Source organism: Ursus americanus, chromosome X, assembly GCF_024610735.1.
Source record: "Ursus americanus isolate L20-20 chromosome X, mUrsAme1.1.p, whole genome shotgun sequence".
In the NCBI taxonomy this organism is placed as follows: domain Eukaryota; kingdom Metazoa; phylum Chordata; class Mammalia; order Carnivora; family Ursidae; genus Ursus; species Ursus americanus.
The window spans coordinates 103,465,734-103,486,705 of record NC_142164.1 but is presented as its reverse complement, the minus strand read 5'-3'; the positions used below and the strand labels follow the sequence as shown (position 1 = coordinate 103,486,705).

The following is a 20,972-nucleotide window of genomic DNA, read 5'->3' as shown; positions in this document are numbered from 1 at the left end:
ATAGGTATTCTCTGCTAAAACCAGGACAGACAGTTCTTAGACAAGCATGTAAAAATTCTCCACTCTCGCTAAGCATGGAGGATTCCATAGTTAGCAAGATGTCTCTGGCCCTCAATGAGCTTGGTGGGGTGACAGCCAAGAAAGTAAATCATGACATAATATGAGAAGTACTGTGAAAGAAAAACATGTACAGTATTATGAGGCCTTGGGGACAGGGTGAACAGCTGTATGAAAAAGAGAGGGTAGAAAACTTCAGAGAAGAGGCATCAATTAGCTGGGGTCTTGAAAGATGAATTGATGTTTGCTGGCGGTAGGGAAGTCACTCCAGAAGAGGAAATGGCATGATCAATGGCACAGAGTTGAAAAACAGTGGCTGATTTTGGTGAGAAGTTCTTGTTCTACAGAGTCTAGGGAGGAATGCTGGTGAAAGTTGGTATTTTGATATTTCAAAGAGAGAGTAGACCGTAGATTGAGGAAAGTCTGGAACTCCATTCTGAGGAGTCTAGACTTCAGTGTGGAGGAAATGAAGTGTCCCCGAAAGATTTTAAGCTGGGGAGTAAGAAAGCTGGATTATTGCTCTACAGAATTAACTCGAGCTGCAGTGTGGAGGAGGACGAGGAGGACACAGAGACTGGAGACTGGGGGACCAGTTAGATGGCTATGGATAGATCCACTTGTCTTTTCCATGTCCCTCAGAATATTTTTAGTACCTGAAGCATGTAAACTGTAAGCAACATTAAGAGATCCATGATGCCTTCCTTTGTAAAGGTTTCTGGAATTAGCCCAACAATCATATGGCTCTTGAGTCTTGTCCAAACAGTGTAATAATATAGGTTATGACCTCAAATGTTGAATCTATGTACTTTCAGAGCACTTCATCAAAGGAAAATGAAGCGCTCCTCAAAGGCACCAGTTACTGGTGTTCCAAAGTTAGATAATCCACGTTCAGGAAAAGACTGCAAAATGCATTTGTCAAATATTGGAAAGAGAAAGGCAGTACAACAGTAAGTCACCATCTTTCGCCCTTTATCATTTTCCACAACTGGTCAGTTTCCATCCCGTATTTACCCAGCTAACATCAAACACTTGTTGTTTTGTAATTTAGAGGGTTTTTTTGCATGTTTTAAAATTACTTTTGAATTGAATAGTAATTATTATAATTATAGTATTTCATAATTTGCAAAGCATGTTAACACACATTTCTTTGATCCTGACAACTCTGTGAAGCAGTCTTATTATTACATTTTATAAGTGAGGAAGCAGCAACTGGAAGAAGGTAAGTGATTTGCATAAGGTTAAACAGCTAATAAATGGCATCAAGGAGGATTTAAAGCTTTGTTTCCATACATTAGGCCTTTCCTACTCTGCATCTTGTAGTCTGCATTTTGCCAGCCAACAGCGACATTATACAGGAGTATCTACCTCTCTTCACATGTAGCCCTGTGAGGGGTAAGGACAGGATTGGGGGGTTTTGGAGAGGGTGATCCCTACAATCTGCTAGTGCTGAAATGTGATCCAAAGTAAGATAATTCTCTGACCTGACTGGGATGAGCCTGTTTCAAGCAAAGATCAGAGAAAGGAGTTTCTTTTTTTAGGGCCTGGTTGTCTGTTCCCAGAAAAGAATTGGACCTACTATAACTGTGAGTATTCTACATTCTCTTTTCATAGCATTTGGACTAGTTGGACCCTGTTCTTAAGAACTAACTATAATGGAATCATTTTAGGTCATGGATGTTTTTAGAAAGCAAATTTGTCTCTTCTTACATTTTTAGTTACATATGCGTTTTGCTGATAAAGTTTTAACCAGGACTTTTTTTTAATCCCAAGGGAAATATTCTCGAATATCTTATATCCTCATTCTGACTAGATTCTGCAAATGACCAGTTTCAATTTCCACATCCAAATGTTCCTCATTAGGTCAGTCTTAGGGTAGGGGATGGGAGGGTGCAGGGGGAAGAAGCATAAATTCAGAATTCCCCAAGATATTAGGAAAATATAAACTACATCGCTAATCTTAACCTCTTGTTTTTCTTCTCAGAGCTAATAAAGATATTTCAGCGCAGAGGATACAGAGAGCTTGGTTATGTCATATGGACAGAACAATATTTAAACTTCTAAAGCACACAATTTGTGCAGTGGTATGTATTTTGCTTTTTGTTTTCTCTGACATCTAATTACTTATAAGCTGAAAGTTCTGTTAAGTAAAGATAGACTATATAACCTTTTTTATCTCTTCTATGAATCCAATAATAGTTCATGGGGTTCTGGGATTGCTTCTTTGGTTAGCCCTAAATGAATACTTCTGGATTTACTTGTAAATAATGTGGGTGACTGTTCATTCTTTTTCTGAAACCAAAATGATGTTTTTAAAATTCAATTTCTTATTTGAAGATGTGGGACACTGATCGTTCAACAAGAAAAATCTCTGAATTAAAAGTGCCCTTACCTTCCACCCAGCGATCTCACGTCTAGGAATCCATTATACAATATATGTACAATTTCGTTGCAGTATTGTTTGTAACAGCAAAGAAACAAACCATATAATGTCCACCAGTGGGATGCTGGTTAAATAAGTGTTGGCGCTTTCATAGTGTTAAATCTTGCAGCCTTGTATGTGATTCTGCAATACAAAGATAGCTAAGATATCTCATTAATGAAAAAGACAAGTACAGAACAGTATGAATAATATGGTCCTATTTAAGTAAAAAAAAAAACCCTAAGGTCAATATCCCACCTCTCCCCCCAAAAAAATAACTCTGGCAACGCTAGCAGAGTATATAAAGCTTTCCTTCATATAAAAACAAGTATTCTAATAAAATCACCCATGATTATAATAGTTTATAATTAGTAATAGCCACATTAAGGGAATTTTAGCAGCTCTGAAAAAAATCATGAAGTCTGAGCAATTTGTACACTTCTTCACCATCTGACCCACAGACCCACTTCTGAGGCCAGTAAAAGCAGAATACTTCAGAGAAAACCCACTCGGGTAAACAGGTGACATTTTAGGTCCATAACCCGTTGTCTTCACATATGGAACTTGCATTTAATTATCGTAATACTGGTTTTGTTATAACTTTAGATGCTTATAGTAAGAGAAAAAAGGAAATTAATTCTTTTTTAAAAATCTGTTATCCTAACACTTCAAGTTCCTACCTGACATTAATAATGCTTTGTCATTTTAAAAGCCCTTTGGTGTACATTTTTATGTGATTGTCATAGACACAAAGGTTGGCAGAGTCATGTCAGGGGTGGCGTGGGGGCTTTAGAGTCAAATAGATCTATGTTTGCATCCTGCCTTGTCCATTTACTACCTGTATGCCTTTGAATAAGTTCCAGACACTTCCAGAGTCTCAGCCTGCTCATTGGAAAGATGAGAATGATAATATTTGAGTACTATTGCTGACTTGTAAAGATTAAATGAGGTTATGTCTATAAGTCATGTAACAGAGTATGTGGTATATAAAAGGTGCTTAAAAGCTAGTAACATTACTATTATCTTCCTCATTTTACAGTGATGATTCATTCAACATCAAATACTTGCTCAGCACCTGCTGTGTTCCAAGGACTGTACTAGATGCTAGGAACACATGGTAAAGAAGAAAGACACGATCCGTACCTTCACGCAGCTTACAGTCTAGTAGAAGACACAGATTAGTTCATAGTTAATTACAATACATGGTGAAAAGTGTTGTCATAGGGAAAAAATAGTGCCTGGGATGTCAAGGAGGGACACCTACTCCAACTTGGAGGCTAAAAGGATGAAGTAACGGACTCAAGGTTAAGCAGTTAATAAATGGAGGAGCCAAGACTAGAGCCCACGTCTTCAGAACTCCAACTCTGGTGTACTGTTCACTTTACCATGCCACCTCTGTTATTCTCAGAAAATTACATCTGGGCAGGGTACCATTTCCATTTATAGCATCATCATCTATTTCAGGAACGTTGTGTGACACATGAAATACTGAAGAAAGTGAGCCCCTTAGAGGCTGAGCTTCTGAAAGATCCTAGCATGAAGTGTAAAGTTAGATTCAGGTAATATTTCTCTGCTAATTTATTTCAAGAAGCACTTGTTAAAATGAAGAAACCTTAGAAATTTATTTTCTTAAGTCCCCGTAAGTTTTCAGGGTATAATTACAGAGTAAATGTGTTGTTCTTATTTACATTTATTATGTGAGGAATCTGAGGCATGACTCTTGGGCCAAAAGTTGCCTTGAGAGTGGCTCATCTCCCATGATGGGTCCAGTCTGACACGTGAATGAGAATAATTGTGAGTGCACACACTCCAGTGTGGCTCTTTCGTCTCTGGAATCCATTTCATTACCCATTCTTTCCGTGCTCTGGCATAGCCTTTACCCTGCATGCAGGAAACTATGAGAACTATCTTAAGTATAGAAGAAGTAACTAAGCCCCAAGCCTGATGCCAAATCACTAATTTTTGGTCTTTATTTCAGATTTAGTGGTGAAACATTTCCACCTTTCATCGTTTTTAAAATTTTTCTTCATACTGAAGGCCATGGTTACAAGTATTTCAGCGGAAAAAATTTATTTAAGCCATCAAGTGAGGTGATGTTTCATGATGTACATTTTATGTTACTTTATTTTTTAAAGATTTTTATTTATTTATTAGAGAGAGAGAAACAGAGATAGTGACAGAGAGCATGAACGGGAAGGAGAGGGAGAAGCAGGCTCCCCGCTGAGCAGGGAACCTGACATGGGGTTCTATCCCAGGACCCTGGGATTATGACCTGAGCCAGAGGCAGATGCTTAACTGACTGAGCCACTCAGGCATCCCCATTTTATGTTACTTTTGCTTCTTAACATCTATGTAGTATCTAAATTGCATTCAAAGTGTACAGAGTAAGTGATTTCACCATTAAACAGCCCAGCACCCAGGTAGTATTTTTTTAATCATCATGTTTCAGGGTGTCTGTGTTTATTAGCTAAAAAAATATTTGGAATGAATGACTTTTAGAGGCCCTTAAAAATACTCATCACTTTTCTTTGTATTAAATTTTGGTTTGTTCATGAGGGACTCTTAACTATGGGAAAGAAACTGAGGGTTACTGGAGGGGAGGTGGGTGGGGGGATGGCGTATCTGGGTGGCGGGCATTAAGGAAGGCATGTGATGTGATGAGCACTGGGTGTTATATGAACAGATGAATCACTGAACTCTACATCTGAAACTAATGATGTTCTATATGTTGGCTAATTGAATTTAAATTAAAAGAAAAAAATAAAATTTTGGTTTGTTAATAATGGACTAAAGTGGTCCATTGGTCAGGGCTTTTAAATTATGCAGAACATTTGATGCAATTTTATTTTAATGATATTTTATCATGGTTTCTTTGGTTCTGGTAGCTTATTTAGAAAAAAGTGTGCTGGACTATTTATTGCAAATGAACTTTTAAAATATTTATCCTCCTTTATATGAGTTCCCATACTTTTAAGTTTCATGTATTTTTGCCATAATTGTGTCTACAGCGTAGGAATCACCTGAGAATCTTGTTAAAATGTAGTTTCTAAAAAAAAAAAATGTAGTTTCTGATTCATTAGATCTGGGAAGGGATGTGAGATTCTGCATTTCTTTTTTCTTTTTTTTTTTAAGATTTTATTTATTTATTTGCCAGAGAGAGAGAGGCAGCCAGCGAGAGAGGGAACACAAGCAGGGGAGTGGGAGAGGAAGAAGCAGCCTCCCAGAGGAGCAGGGAGCCCGATGCGGGGCTCGATCCCAGGACCCTGGGATCACACTCTGGGCTGAAGGCAGACGCTTAATGACTGAGACACCCAGGCACCCCGAGATTCTGCATTTCTAACCAGTTCCCAGGTGCTGCCACTACTGCTGGTCTATGGACCCCACTTTTAATAGTAAGGATCTGCAGTGCTACCACAGTGTAGGTTTTACTCCTTTGGCCCTTAAACATGGCCATAATTGAGAAAAAAATGTGTGCATTCTCATACTTAGCCTTTTATAAATCATACATCAAAGGTTATTTTCCTGTAGCCTTCTGGAGATATTTTACATGAAAAGTATGGCCTATCTGAAATCATCAGTAATGGCACATGTTCAGGATAGAAGACCCCACAGCCTGGGAGTTTCTGATCAGATCCAGGATGTACAGCATTTATTCTCTGAAAAATATTAGAAAAGAAAAAGAGACTGCTTTTCTCTGTGTTCTCAGACAACATCAGAGAACATCTCATTCAGTTTCAGATTATATCAAACGGACTATGTGTTTTCATATGGAATATGGTATTCCAGAAACATTAGTATTTGTTCATTTATATAGAATGACTTCACATGCAAAAGTTGATACTTATCCTATACTCAAGGAATAAATTCATGCCACATTTATGTACAGAATAAGCTTATCGTCCCTATAAGATATCATCAATTGTTGCTTTTTTTTTTTTTTTTTAAAGATTTTATTTATTTATGTGACAGAGAGACAGCCAGCGAGAGAGGGAACACAGCAGGCGAGTGAGAGAGGAAGAAGCAGGCTCCCAGCGGAGGAGCCCGATGTGGGACTCGATCCCGGATCGCCAGGATCACGCCCTGAGCCGAAGGCAGACGCTTTAACGACTGCACTACCCAGGCGCCCCAATTGTTGCTTTTTTGAGGTTGCATGATGAGACTTTTCCAGGAACAGAAATTCTCCTGGGCCTGCTCCTGGTGGCCCCTACTGTCTGCAAGCTGGAGCAAATGAGAAACTTAGAGGCCGTGACTGGAAAGGACTGTGTGTATATTAAAACTCATTAAAATGCTGTATAATAACTTTAGTTTTATTTAAATTAAAAAGTAACTGTTTGGAAAAAAGGAAATAGCACAGAGATTTTTAAAAAAGGAAATTATGCCTCATGCCTTTCTTCTCTGTGCTGTGACTTTCACTTGCCTGGGGTGATCACTGTTAATAGTTCACTGTGTATCCTTCATTTTTTTGCCCATAAAAATGCTCACACAAATACATTTTTAAGAAATTTTTGCTCTTATTATAAAAATGTGATAACACTATTTAGTTTGAGTTTTTCACTAAACATTCTGAGAGGATTTAAATGATCAGAGCATGAAAGAACAGATTAGGATTCCTTTTTCAGTTTCTTTTTTTGTTTTTTTTTTTTTAAGATTTTATTTATTTATTTGACAGAGAGAGACAGCCAGCAAGAGAGGGAACACAAGCAGGGGGAGTGGGAGAGGAAGAAGCAGGCTCATAGCAGAGGAGCCTGATGTGGGGCTCGATCCCATAACGCTGGGATCACGCCCTGAGCCGAAGGCAGACGCCTAACCGCTGTGCCACCCAGGCGCCCCTCCTTTTCCAGTTTCATAACAAACTCTGGTAACACTTGGATTCACGGTTGATAGAAAACCTGTAGAAGTAGAATTTTTCACGCTAAAAGTTTACACCAGTCCTCTGAATGTAGAAATTGTGTGTTGAACAAACTGATCCAACTTTCCTAAGTTCACTTCTTTTTTTTTTTTAAAGATTTTATTTTTTTAAGTAATCTTTACACCCATCCTGGGGCTTGAACCCACAACCCCAAGATCAAGAGTCTCACACTCTACCAACCGAGCCAGCCAGGAGCCCCTTCTTATTTCTTGGTATGAATTAAATAAGTCAGTTTTAGTTCAGATGTGTAATCTAAGTTCACTTATAAAGAAGATGAGTTTCACAGTTTTGTTGTTGTTCTGTCTTTTCCCTGGTTCTTACTTCCATTTCCAGTTCCATTTCCTTAGCATTGCCCAACAGTATTTCTCATGTATTCACACACACACACACACACACACACACAGTAAAAACAAGTGAAAGGACGTAGAATAGCCTAAACCACTTTAGAGAAGAAAAACAAAGATTTACATTACCTGACTTCAAGACTTAAAAAGCTGCAATGATCCCAACAGTGTTGTGATGGCTTAAAGACAGACATGTAAATCAATGAGATAGAATAGGAAATTAAAAAATACACCCACTCATAGATGATCAATTGATTTTCATCAGATGTGCCAAGTCAGTTCAAATGGTGCTAGAACAATTGGATAGCCATGTGTACAAAAAAGAGATCTCATTTCAATTACCTACTTCAATGATCTATTTTCAGAGCAATGCTTATTTACAGAGGGTTGTCACTATAGTTCATCCTCCAACTATATTTAGAATATTCTTAAGCCTTGCTACTCAGAGTGTGGTCTATAGACCCACAGCACTGTCATCCCCTGGAACTTATTAGAAATGCGGACTATCAGGCCCCACCCCAGACCCACTGAATTAGCACCTGCATTTTAACAAGACCCCCAGATGATCCTAGGCACAATGTCGTTTGACAAGCACTGTCCTAAAGGTGCCCCCCACACACACACACACCATGGCCTGGAATGCCTCTGGGTAATTGACAGTTCTGAAACATTAATGTCCAGCAACCATTAGTTTAAATTGAAGATCCCTGTTCTTTTTGAGGAGTGGGCATTTATGTAAAAAGGAAAAAACATTATTATTAATAATAGCTGCCATTATTGAGCACTGTCAAGTACTGTGTTAAACATTCTGTGTGCATTATCATTTAATTCTCATGAACTCTAGAATGTTGATTCTGTGGTTATCTTCCATTTTAAAAGACTAAGTAACCTGCCTAAGGTCTCACAGCTAGAAAGGGAAGGAACCGATATTGAAACCCAGTGATCCTGACTCGAGAGCCTGTGCTCTTAACCGCTCTTGAGTCAGGAAGCCTACTAAAGATGTTCTCTTATACGGCCCCCTGATAACTCCGGTGAGGTACATGTTATTCCCATTTTGCCTGTGAGGAAGCTGGAACTCGGAGATGCTTGTCAGGGGCAGAACTGAGGCTTGAATACTTCTCCGTCTATCCACCACCCTGTGCACACTTCGAGGTTGAAACAACCCCAGCAGTTGTGGGGATTTCATTCATTCGGAGCCCTATATAATTGAACGGTTCCAAACCAAGAAACTCTGAGCCTGTGCAGGGATACCAGTTATTGCTACCTTCGTGAGTGAGAACTTCTAGCCGGGCGGGGAAGTGACTTGAGATATGAAAGTAACATCACAAGCGCAGGTATGGATCTAGGCCAGCACCGAGCTGCAGGGCTGTGGGGGCTTCTGGGCCACGGTGATGCCAGGTATCAGGGGAGGTGTCAAATTTAGAGATGCCCCCCTTTGACCTTTTGAGTCACCCACTAAGAATGGAACCCGCCTCTTGAATCCGAGTCTGATTGGCTGCTGTCCTGGGGTCCTTGCCTAGTTTCCGCCCTTCCCTTTCACCTGGGGCTGGGCTCTTCTTTCCCATCCCTTCTGACCCAGAAGCGCTTTCCTGAAGCTGGCCATACCCGGCAGATGCCTGAGAAAGAACATCCTGGCCATTGGAGGGCAAACTTTTTTTCAAACCCCTGTCACAAGCGGGCAGCGAGCCTGCTCCGTGCTGCCAGGCATAGGGTTTTTTTGGCTGGATACTGGGATGGGCCTGACACAGCTGAGCCACACAGCTGAGGCACCGTACAAATAAGGAAACTGGGGCTTGGAGAGGTTGTGGGTGGTGGCTGAGTGGAGTAGAGTGGGGAGGGACTGACAAGAAATACCCTTACTTGAGTAACTTGTGCTAAAGTAAAATATAATTATATCTAAAGAAATTCTCAAAGCAGAAATTATACAGTTTTCAGACGTGTTCACTGTACAGTTTATTTGCTTTTACCTTTAGTGTCACTGTAAGGATGGTTGATGAGAACCCACAGGAAATTAATTTCAAGAAAGCATAATGGTGACACGTGCCAATATTGCCTCTTCTTTAGATGCATACTGTATCTTTATATACTAATGAAATGGAAGACAAAGTTGATCTGCCTAAAGGAAGGTTCATCACATAAACTGTTTCTGGCCCTTCCAATTTAGTGCATTAGGAATAAAACTACAACCATTTGAATATTCTTTCATTTTCCATGTGTGTCCATGTTCAAAGCTTTGGAATTAGAAAAATAAATAAAGAAGGAATATTCTCAATAACAAAAGTGAAAATTGAAATGGAAAATACATTCAAGCTCACTGTTGTATTGTGTGTTAAGTAAAAAGAACACATTCTAAATTTCTATCTTGTCTCAAGCGGCCTCGTATCAGCATTATAACTTGGAGTTCCCATGCTTTCACAAATATGCATTCTGAGTTACAAAGGGAAAGAGAAACTGATCTGGAATCCAAAGATATTTAAATTCTCATCTACACCAGTCTCCCTTCTCATAAGCATATGCTTTGTGGCCAGAAGCACAGATATGCAATATAAATATGTGTTAGAAGAGTCAGCACATACTTATAGGGGGTGGGAACGAGGGTGGGGAGTACTTAAGTCTCTACTCACAGTCTATGTATAGCTCTTAGTAAAGGATGGGCGTATGTGGAAGGGTATGGTACAAACAGGGCCAGACGAGATTTGGGCCTCCATATTTTCTAGCATTCTTCTACCTCTGCCCTCTCAGGTGCTGTCCTTGAATACAAAATGCCAACATTTCAGAGAGAAAAAAAATGCTTCACTACTCTGGCCACAGAGAATGAAGTCTGAAGGAGAGGGAGGTCTAAGCAATCTGAAATGTACATGTTTCCATTTGGGGGTGAGGTATTAACTAACACATAAAAGAGAGCTGGCCTTAGTAACACCTTTCACTGCAGTTCCTAGGGCAACCTATTTAATAACCAAGGAAGTTTTCTCTGCCTTGACAGCGTGAATGACGCTACAGATTTGTTTTGTTAAGAGAAAAGAACGTTTTTTAAGGCAGAAAAAAACCAGATTTTTAAAACACTCTGGTTCTCTGAGGGTTGTAGACCCAGCTACTCCTCCAGCTACATTTTAAAAGTATGTAGATATGGTTATGGAAACAAATTTTAAATGGTTTAAAAACTCCTGTACAATCTTTTCTTTGTAAATACAGCCTTTTTATTGAATATCAAGCTGCTAGAAGAAAGGCACAATATTTGATGTATTTGTCAGAAGAAATATATAAAATGTGCTCTGATAATTGTTGCTATTATACTACTGTTCTAAAGGTCTATTTTCTGTTCTCTTTATAGGGAGTGGCTGATGCTTGCAAAATGATGGGGAAAAAGAAGTTTTACCATCAAGTTATGGAAGATCAACATCTTTTCCAGAAATTCAAAATAACCGAGGAAATAGATATTGTCACCCTGAAAGATTACATGCAAGTAAGAAATTGAGATTTAGATATTAGAAACAACAATTTAAAAAAAAAACACCTTCTGGGGCATCTGGGTGGCTCAGTCAATTAAGCGTCTGCGTTAGGCTCAGGTGGTGATCTCAGGGTCCTGGGATCAAGCCGCTTGTCGCTTGTCAGACTCCCTGCTCAGCAGGGAGCCCATTTCTCCCCCTCCCTCTGCCCCACCCCACTCATGAGCTCACTCTCTCTCAAATAAATAAATAAAATCTTAAAAAAAATAATCTTTAGAAAAGCCTTTTGACCTTGTCCTCCAAGACAAAAGTTTCATTCATTTTTTTCACTATAGAAAAATACACACAATATAAAATTTACCGTTTTAAATGGTACAATTTAGTGACATTAAGTACATTCACAATGTTGTGCAAACACCACCACTATCTAGTTCCAGAACCTTTTTGTCACCCTAAAAGGAAACCTCATATCTATTAAGCTGTCACTCCCTATTCCTCCATCACTCCAGCCCCTATAAACCACGAATCTGCTGTCTCCCTGAATTTACCTATTCTGGATAGTTTGTATAATGGAATCATATAATATTTGGCTTTTTGCACCTGGGGAGTGATAGCTAATGAATGTGGCCTTTCTTTTGGGGGCGATGGAAATGTTTTGGAATTAGATAGTAGTGCTACTTTTAAAATGGTTAAAATGGTGAATTTTATATTATGTGAAATCAAATACATGGTGCTAAGAGAGTGCATGATAGAGATTTGACCTAGTAAGGAAGGGTTCTATTAATATTTGGATTATTATTTGGGTGCTTTGTGCTACAAGTGACAGAATGTTCCCAACCACAAGAGGCTTAAACAACGAAGGACATTTATCGTCCCATGTCAGAAGTCCACAGATAGGTGGGTCCTGGGCTAGCTAATACAGTAGCTCAAGGACATCAGGGTTCCGGGTCAGCTTCTCTATGGTGCTCTTGGCTTCCTTCACATGGTAACAAGATGACCATCACATTCTTAACTTCCTTCAAAGGCAGGAACAAGGGGACTCTAAAGAATCATTTTCCTTTTTATCACAAGAAGAAAAATCTTTGGGAGTGCTTGGGTGGCTCAGTTGGTTAAGCATCCAACTCTTGAACTCAGCTCAGGTCTTGACCTCAGGGTTGTGAGTTCAAGCCCTGTGTTGGGCTCCACACTGGGTGTGGAGCCTACCTTAAAAAAAGACAAATCTTTGCCAGAAGCCCCCAACAGACATCCCCTCAGGTCCCTTTGGTCAGAACTGGATCACATATTCCCCCTAACCTAATCACTGATAAAGGGAAAGGGGATCATTTTCCATGATTGACTTAGAACAATCATGGTTCATGTGCTGGGGCCCTCCTTCCTGGAACATATTGCTGTTCCATACTTGAAAAAAAAAATCCAGGCTCTGGAGGCAAGGGAGAAGTGGGAAATGTTTGATGGGCAGGCAATCAACAATGTGTCACAGCATCAGTCTGGGGCCGAGCAGGTGTTGTGCCCCAGGCAGAGGCTCTGTGGCAGGAGGAACTGCAGGGCCGAAAGCAGGTCTGTGGGGGTGGAGAAAAGGGAGCAGAGGGTTTGGTATGTAGGCAGCCTGGAGGGCTGGTAAGAGAGCATCAGGCAGGCTTTTTGACCATAGAAAGGTGTTTTTCTTTTTCTTGATTCTGTGTGCAAGTAGAAGCTGGTTCTTCTTAATGGGTTAAGAAATGAGGTGATCTAATCTAATGAGTGAAGAGATCCATCTGGCTGCAGTGTAGGGAATGGATTAGAGGACAGTAAGAGCTTTCTCCTAGTTTGGATGTTTCTGCTGTATTTCAGGAAAGATGGTGGTATCTTGGCTGAGGGCTGTGAGGCTGGAGACACAAGAGATAAGTAGAGAGCAAAAACAATGGGCCTTGGTGACAGACAGGGAGGCAAGCTAAGGAGAGGTGTCCAGCATGTCTCCTAGGTTCCTGGTTTGCATAACGGGTTGGACAGCAGTACTAAGTCAGGAAACTTAAACTAGATACCTGATTAATAATAATAGCAAATGTTCAGTAGTACCAACTCCTTTTATTCTCATAACAACCCTAAGAAGTAGGTACTATTATTACCACCATTTTACAAGTTCTAAAGACACAAGGGATCCCAAAATTCTGTCTCATAATAATAATAATAATAATAATAATAATAATAATAATAATAATAATATATGGCCTTAACCATTCACTCAGTTGCTTCATTGTGACGCGTGAAAGTAATGCAGTGCCTTAGAGATGCCCAATTGCGTTTTCTTTCCTTTAGAGTCTTAACCTGGAAAATGAGGGAATTGAACCAGGAAATAAGCAGTGCTTGGGGATGCCAACTATCTTTGCTAAGGACATGGGTCACATACTTGCAGGTGTGACTATGCCAAGGATTGGTGTCATAGGAAGAAGTCCCCAGATAGACATATTGGGAGAGAGAAACATGATGACTGCTGACATTTATTGAGTCCCTTATGGATACGGCACTGTTGTTGGCTCTTTTTATGCATATTATCTCCTTTAATCTTCAAGTTTGTCGAGTATGTGACCCTTTAACAGATGAGAAAAATGGAGTTTAATAAGGTTTTTTTAAACTTGCCCAAGGTCACATAGCTAAGTGCAGAGCAGGTCATTGACAGTTCTAAGATGTTTACTCATTTTACTACTCCATTCTCAGCAAGTAAAATATACAGGCAGACCTCACTTTGCACGGTAGTGCAGGGCCATAGAAATGACCGTGCAGTGACGCCTGGCTGGCTCGGTCAGTGGAGAATGCGACTCCTGGTATTGGGGTTGTGGGTTCAAGCCCCACATTGGGTGTAGAGATTTTTTAAAAATAAAATCTTTTTTAAAAAATGACCATGCAAGCTGAAACCATGCAAAAGCAAATTTGATAATCGATGTGAAAAATCATGATTATTCCATGCCTTTCAAAAAAATCTTGTTGAAACATTAAAAACTCTCTTACAGTCTATTATAAATATGTAGGAAAATGAAAAATAAAACATTTATTACACTATAATTTAAAACATCAGAAACATTGAGGATTAAAAGTGTTTTATTTCTTTGTAAAAAACTTATCAACTGTAAATATACTAAAAACCATTGAATTATATACTTTATGTGGGTGAATCGTATGGGATGTGAACCTCAACAAAGCTTTAAAAAACAGTGTATGAGGAGTAGTTTAAACAGTGCTTGCCTTCTTGTTCTTCTCATCTAACTTACAATACATAGTGAGCTTCTTTTCTATGCCTTGGTGAATTGTCACACTCCTTTCTAATTTCGGATTAACTACCAACATTTTATCCTTTGCACTTTGAATGCTGTGAGATCTCTCCACGTTCCTTTTAATGTGAAGAGTCTTTTTTGTCAGCGTCACTTCCTCTAGGACAGCTTCATCCTTTTAGTCACAACCACTTTCCTCATTTATGGGGCTAAGTTCACCTTCACCATGTTCCTCTAGCTGCCCACCCGCAGTCTCTTGAATGATGGCAATGTCAGTATCCCCCTCAGTCACCTATTTCTTCTAGAACTCCATTTACATTTTATTTGAATTTCATTTCCAATATTATCACTTTCTCTTTCTCTTTTGGCCCATTCTTATGATTTTTTTTAATATAAAAAGGCACATGGATTTATCACTGGGAGACAAAGAGGGTGACACAACTACACACTTTGCTGTCTGTGTGTGACCTAAATAACAGGTCCTCAGTGACCAGTCACTGACACTTTGGAAGAAGGGACATGATTTGTCACTAATCACACACATCTGTTATTTCTGTAGTGATCTATGGACTGGAGAGCTATCAGCAAAGTTTGTACTTTATGCAGTTAAGTTATACTGAGGAAACTGAAATTTGAGACGTATTGTTGGAAGACTGGGCTTATTCAATCAAATGGTAGTAATTAAAATTTGTGCATGCCTAAATGATACAAAAGAAAGACAATGTGTGTGTGTGTGTGTGTGTGTGTGTGTGTGTGTGATATACCCTAAATGCCTAGCTGATATTCTGTTTCCCAGCATTGTATATCCCCTGGCCCAATTCCTGTCTCTTAAATGAACATTTTATAAGGTTGCATTGATTGTATACATTTGCATTTTAACATTCCTAATTTGATATTTTAAATTTAAATAAATAAATAAATAAATAAAAGTGGGATTTCTACAAATGCTCCAAATAAAAATAGTGAAATTCGCCATTTAGTACCAAAGGTAAACTCATTATTTCAAAAAAGTTTTGTGCAGGGATGCCTGGGTGACTCAGTCGTTAAGTGTCTGCCTTCGGCTCAGGGCCTGATCCCAGGGTCCCGGGATGGAGCCCCGCATCAGGCTCCCTGCTCCGCTGGGAGCCTGGTGCTTCCTCTCCCACTCCCCCTGCTTGTGTTCCCTCTCTCGCTGGCTATCTCTCTCTCTGGTAAATAAACAAATAAAATCTTTTAAAAAAATAAAATATAAAAATAAAAAAATTAAAAGTTTTGTGCAAATGTCCTCTCAACCAAAGCATGTTATGAACAAGCACTAGCAGGTGTGCAGATCATGTATTTGGCTTTTAAAAGTTTATTCATTAAATAAAAAATAAAATGTTTATCATTAAATAAAGATTTAGTGAGTGTGGTACCATATGTGTGATACTATGTGACAAGGATCCTGCCTTCTGGTAGGGGAGCTGAGTACACAGATAGCTAAAACACCAAGTAGTCAGGAATAAGCCATAGAAGAAAGTTGCTCATAAAGTTCAGAGATGGGATTAAGGAATGCTTTTTGGATGAAGTGACATTGGACATTTGAAACTTGGGAAATGTGTCTAAAAACATTCTGGAGTACCTACAACTGATCATTCTTACTGGTTTTTTCCATATAGTATTCCAGTGTTCTGGATGAGACCCCTGCATCTTCTGGTGGCAGAAATAACTACTGGCGAAAATTAAACCTCAAAAACATCCCCAGGACAATGATGATTTATGACATAGTTGATTATGCAGAGTCTGGAATAATCTCAAAGCGTCTACAAAAAGAAATGAAGTATCTGTTACAGAGACCACGAACAGAAGAGATGCTACAGATTGTTTCTGAAGTTAGGTAAAAGTATATGTTAATGGGGTCACAATACTAGGGGCATTTCTGAAAATGTTCACATTCTGCCAAATAGCTCATGAAAGATAATAATAGGGCATATGGGAAAAATAGGGTTGGGGCAAATTGCTCAAAGCTTAGGCATCTTTGTAAACAGAGCACTAACAATAAGGACAATTGGAACCTGGGGAGAGAACTTGTACCACCAGACAGGCAGCTCAGGATGGCTGGAGGCCACCACAGCAAATATAAAAAATGTACAAGAGAGTGGAAATGCTGGCAAGTCTTTAATTAGAGCAGGTAGTGGGCACAGAGATAATGCAGATGGAACTGGAGCCCTGGGCTAGTGTGGTTGCCTTTTAAGTGGACATGAGAGGCAGTGCAACCTGCCAATAACCACCCCCCCCCAAGGCGGGAAGTATGGTGGAGGGCAGTAAGGGTAGACTGTGGGGTGGGGGATGCCTCTGGGGAGAGAGCCATAGATGCAGGTGCTAATTCTTGTTTTCATAAATACAGCCAAAAGGGCTCTCATTGCCTGTGCTGCACAGAGCTTGAGGACCTTTTCCTTTTCTGCTGAAGGTTATAATTCTACTCTTGTGATTCTGGCTCCCCTTGCTGAGGACAAATTGCATATAAATTACAGTGACATTATTCCCTTCTTTAGCAATAGCATGTGAGCCAATTCACATTATAGAAACTCATGTTGTAGCAAAATAGACTGCATTATGATCTGAAACAATACGGACAGAATGACTGCTCCAATTATATTCCTTTTTTCTTTCCATTAGAAGTCTTACCTAGCCCATCTCATTTACAAATGAAGCTTTCTATCTTAAGAAAAAAAGAAAGAGATAATCAGATTGAAGAGGATCTCTTGGTAGTCTATTTCCACAGAGTCATATTTGAAATGAAAAAATTCTCCTTTAGTACATGAAGACACTGGTGACCCACTGTCAGGCAAACATACTGGGTTTTTTCCAGAGCTAGAGATGAGTGGTGCTGACCCAATAATATAATTTAGCCCATATATTTTATGACCAAGGCTATATATACATTTGCCAGACAGATGGCCTGGTGTAGGGTGTAGTCTGTCATCATGAAATAGATTTTCTCTAACTCATCCATATTAGCACTGAATATAGAACTTAACCCTATTACCACCAAGGTCAAATAAATGATGTAATTTTCCCTGCCCCCATATATAACCCTAGGCTCCCTGCTGTTTGGACTCTTGCTACTGATTATCTAACAATGAGTCACTTGAAGAGCCAAATGAAGTAGCCAAATCCTAAATCAATTAAAGAGGGAAAAGTACTTTCTTACAGGTTCCTTTGAATGCAGTGTTAGTTTGGGATCTCCCAGGAGATCAAATATTTGGATATGAGTAGTCTATTTGGGAGGTGATTCCCAGAACCACTGGTGAAAGGGAAACAAGGCGGGGCAGGCAGCCAAAACAGCGTGTGTTAGCAAACAAGTTACCTCTGTGGATAAGTGGTGCTTAATCCCTCCTGGGACTGTCCAAGCCATTGCAGAACGTGTGACTCGAGTTATCCTGCAGGGGCAAGGGACATGGGATATTTATACACCAATGTACCTCAGTCATTGGCTAAGGACTGTTTAGGAGGGGAAGTATTAATTCTCAGGCACTTTCCCCACACATGGGCTCTTGTTTTCACAAGAAAGCTGTTATGCCAAGTTAGGCCTATGTGCTTTGCAATGGTGAGGCCTAGGGGATTATGCGCATGGCACCTCCTGTATCTGATCCCAGCACTGATAAAAACAGCTTGTTTTTTCAGCCATTATGAAATTTAATACATTTTGTGTTAATATATGGTGTGTGTGTGTGTGTGTATATATATATATATATATATATATATAATCCAAATGACTACTACATGGTATTTTCCAGGAAAACTGATTTTAAATTGATACCATGTTTTATAATTTTCATCCTCATTGTGATCCACATCATCATTTATACACCTTCCTAGGGTGCAAATAAAGAACTATGCCATATAATTTAAGCAGAAATGATAACTCCGGCCTAAAAACTTGCATGCGATATTGCTCCAGATACTGAGGCCTATGATCTAGTTACTGGAGGATGCTTTAATAAAATTTGCAACTTGCTTTACGTTTAAATGTCATTTTGTGCGTTTTTTCTGTCTATAATTCAAATCTTTTCTAGATGCCCTTCATCCTTTTCAGCTATCAAACCTTTATATCGGTCCTACCAACAGCAGAATCAAATTAAACATCTGGGTCGTCGATCCAAGCAAGCTCAAATGAAAGTTGAAAAAATGAAAAAAGCTTATAAGATGGCTAAAGAAAAAAATGCTTCCATGGGAACTGTAAGTTGAACTCGTACTGAATTCATTGTTTTGGACACTATTCAAACTGTAAGTGATTCTACTTGTATAAGTAGAATTTTCCTAATCTACAAGGTCAAGGCTGAAACACCTTTGGCATATACTTGGATAGTATAAAGCTGTGTTCCTCTTGGTACATGTTTTAAAAATTCTTCAACAATATATCTAATCTGATAAATACCAGCTGTTTTAGCTCCACATCAATATGAGGTGACAAACAAAAGCAATAGTCTCTGTATGTTGACACTGTTGAATCAGCACATCTCAAATGGTGCTTTCCTCAAAATAAAAGTCATTTCTATCTAAGCTTATTAAAAGCTATATGTGTAAAGTCTGCCTCAGTATATTCCGACATGGTAGGGTATTTACAATTAACACGTATTCATTTATTGCTTTGTAATTTTTAAAAAATCTGCTGTAAATGGTTTGAGATGAGGCTGAGTATAAACAGTCAACATAAAAACAGAAAGTAGGAAAAACCAAATATAAAATCCTTTCCTCTTTTATTTATAATTCTACCTAGGAACCACAAACAGACACACCAAGTACAAAGCAACGACAGACAATCATCTTCTCTACCCCATCTTTTGACATTGTGAAAGTTGATGAGCTCATCCCAGATGAGGAATTGGAAAAACAAGAAAAGGAATTATTTGCATGGTATCAGGACTTGTGTATTAATAGTTCTCAGTCATGTTAATGCGTAGCTAACTGATAGAAACTAAATTATTTAACAATCTGCTTGTCTTGATAATATGCACATTAAAGGAAAATGAAATATAAACAAGCCCTCAGGATGCTCTCTTAACCAAATGTGTGACTGATTTTTAAGCCCTTTTAGTATTACCATAAGCACTAATATTTTTTACTGACAGAATTTTAATCTGAATAATGATTTCTACTAGCTGCCCTCAAACTAGCTGTATACACTTTTACTCAAGAAATGATGAGTAAATTAGGGGCGCCTGGGTGGCACAGCGGTTAAGCGTCTGCCTTCAGCTCAGGGTGTGATCCCGGCGTTATGGGATCGAGTCCCACATCAGGCTCCTCTGCTATGAGCCTGCTTCTTCTTCTCCCACTCCCCCTGCTTGTGTTCCCTCCCTCTCTCGCTGGCTGTCTCTCTCTGTCGAATAAATAAATAAAATCTTTAAAAAAAAAAAAGAAAAAAGAAATGATGAGTAAATTAGTCCCTGGAATTTTTATTCAGTTTTGATTTTCCTCCATTTTAAAAAACATCTGAACAGGCCATGCTTAGCATAAATATTAGAATTCACAGAATAAAAGTCTACTCCTGAGTCAACTTCCAGTGCCTTTTTTTTTAACTGGCATGTTATTTTTACAGAGCACCTTTTGATTGACCTATTCTGAATTATAATAAAAATAATATTGAATTTGTTACTACAGTAGGCATGACATAGCATACCTAATCATTATCAAGGATTGTAAGGACCTGGGGCAGAATGTCACACCTGCCTCAATGTTGTATTTGGATATTTTTCAAGTATAAAAACTGTTTTGAGTAATATTTACCAATCTCCTTTTGAATTGATCATCTTATTCCTGATATAGTACAAATTATTGATCCTTTTTGTGATCTGGGCTGTTGGATTATATCAAACCTTACCAGGGACTATGATAATTAAACAAAGTGCATTCTTTATTGTACTTTAAAATAAAATTTTTGATTTTGGTTAACATGTAAGATATGGAACTTGATTGCTGATTTAACTCAGGCAAGCAGCCTGTAAATGGATTTCATTCTCTGTTAGAACATTCTCTTAAATGATAAGGAATATTGGAGTAAATGTGTATGATTCCCACTAGAATATATTTAACATAAACATGTGCTCTACCATATTAATATGTTATCATTTGATATCCAAAAATAGGATGGATAATCCCCTTGTTTTCAGAGCTTATACTGGATGCCGGTTGAATAGAAAACACATATTTGTCCTCATGAGACATACATACTCATTCATTAACTTGGGCAACAGTCCCTTATCCAATCAAATGTATATTAGGTTCAGTCTACCCATAGTATATGCAATAACAAAGCTAAGGAAGATTTCAGGTTACAAGATGAAAGAAAAAGACAAAGGAAGGACGGACTCTTGACCCTTTGGGGCACCCACTTCTCATATTTCATTAGCTCTGACTTTGTCCCATTGTAAGGCCTAGCGACAAGGGAGGCTGGGAAATGTACACTTGTTTTGGGCAGTTGTGTACCCAACTAAAATTCTATTGTTATAAAAGAAAAGGATAATGGATATTAAGGCATAAGTAGCATCAGCTGCCAGACAGAGATCAGGTCTTCTATTGATTATTTTAACT

At 38.9% G+C, this 20,972-nt stretch overlaps 1 protein-coding gene across 1 annotated transcript; it reads left to right on the top strand.

The window, feature by feature from the left end:
* Positions 1–888: 888 nt before the first annotated feature.
* Positions 889–19,734, top strand: CXHXorf58 (chromosome X CXorf58 homolog). The gene is made up of 8 exons (XM_087859518.1): positions 889–1,004; positions 2,039–2,138; positions 3,941–4,035; positions 4,455–4,566; positions 11,061–11,192; positions 16,058–16,275; positions 18,458–18,620; positions 19,162–19,734. Exons 1-8 carry the CDS (start codon positions 889–891, stop codon positions 19,336–19,338), a joined length of 1,113 nt encoding a protein of 370 aa, XP_087715644.1. The 3' UTR covers positions 19,339–19,734.
* Positions 19,735–20,972: the final 1,238 nt, after the last annotated feature.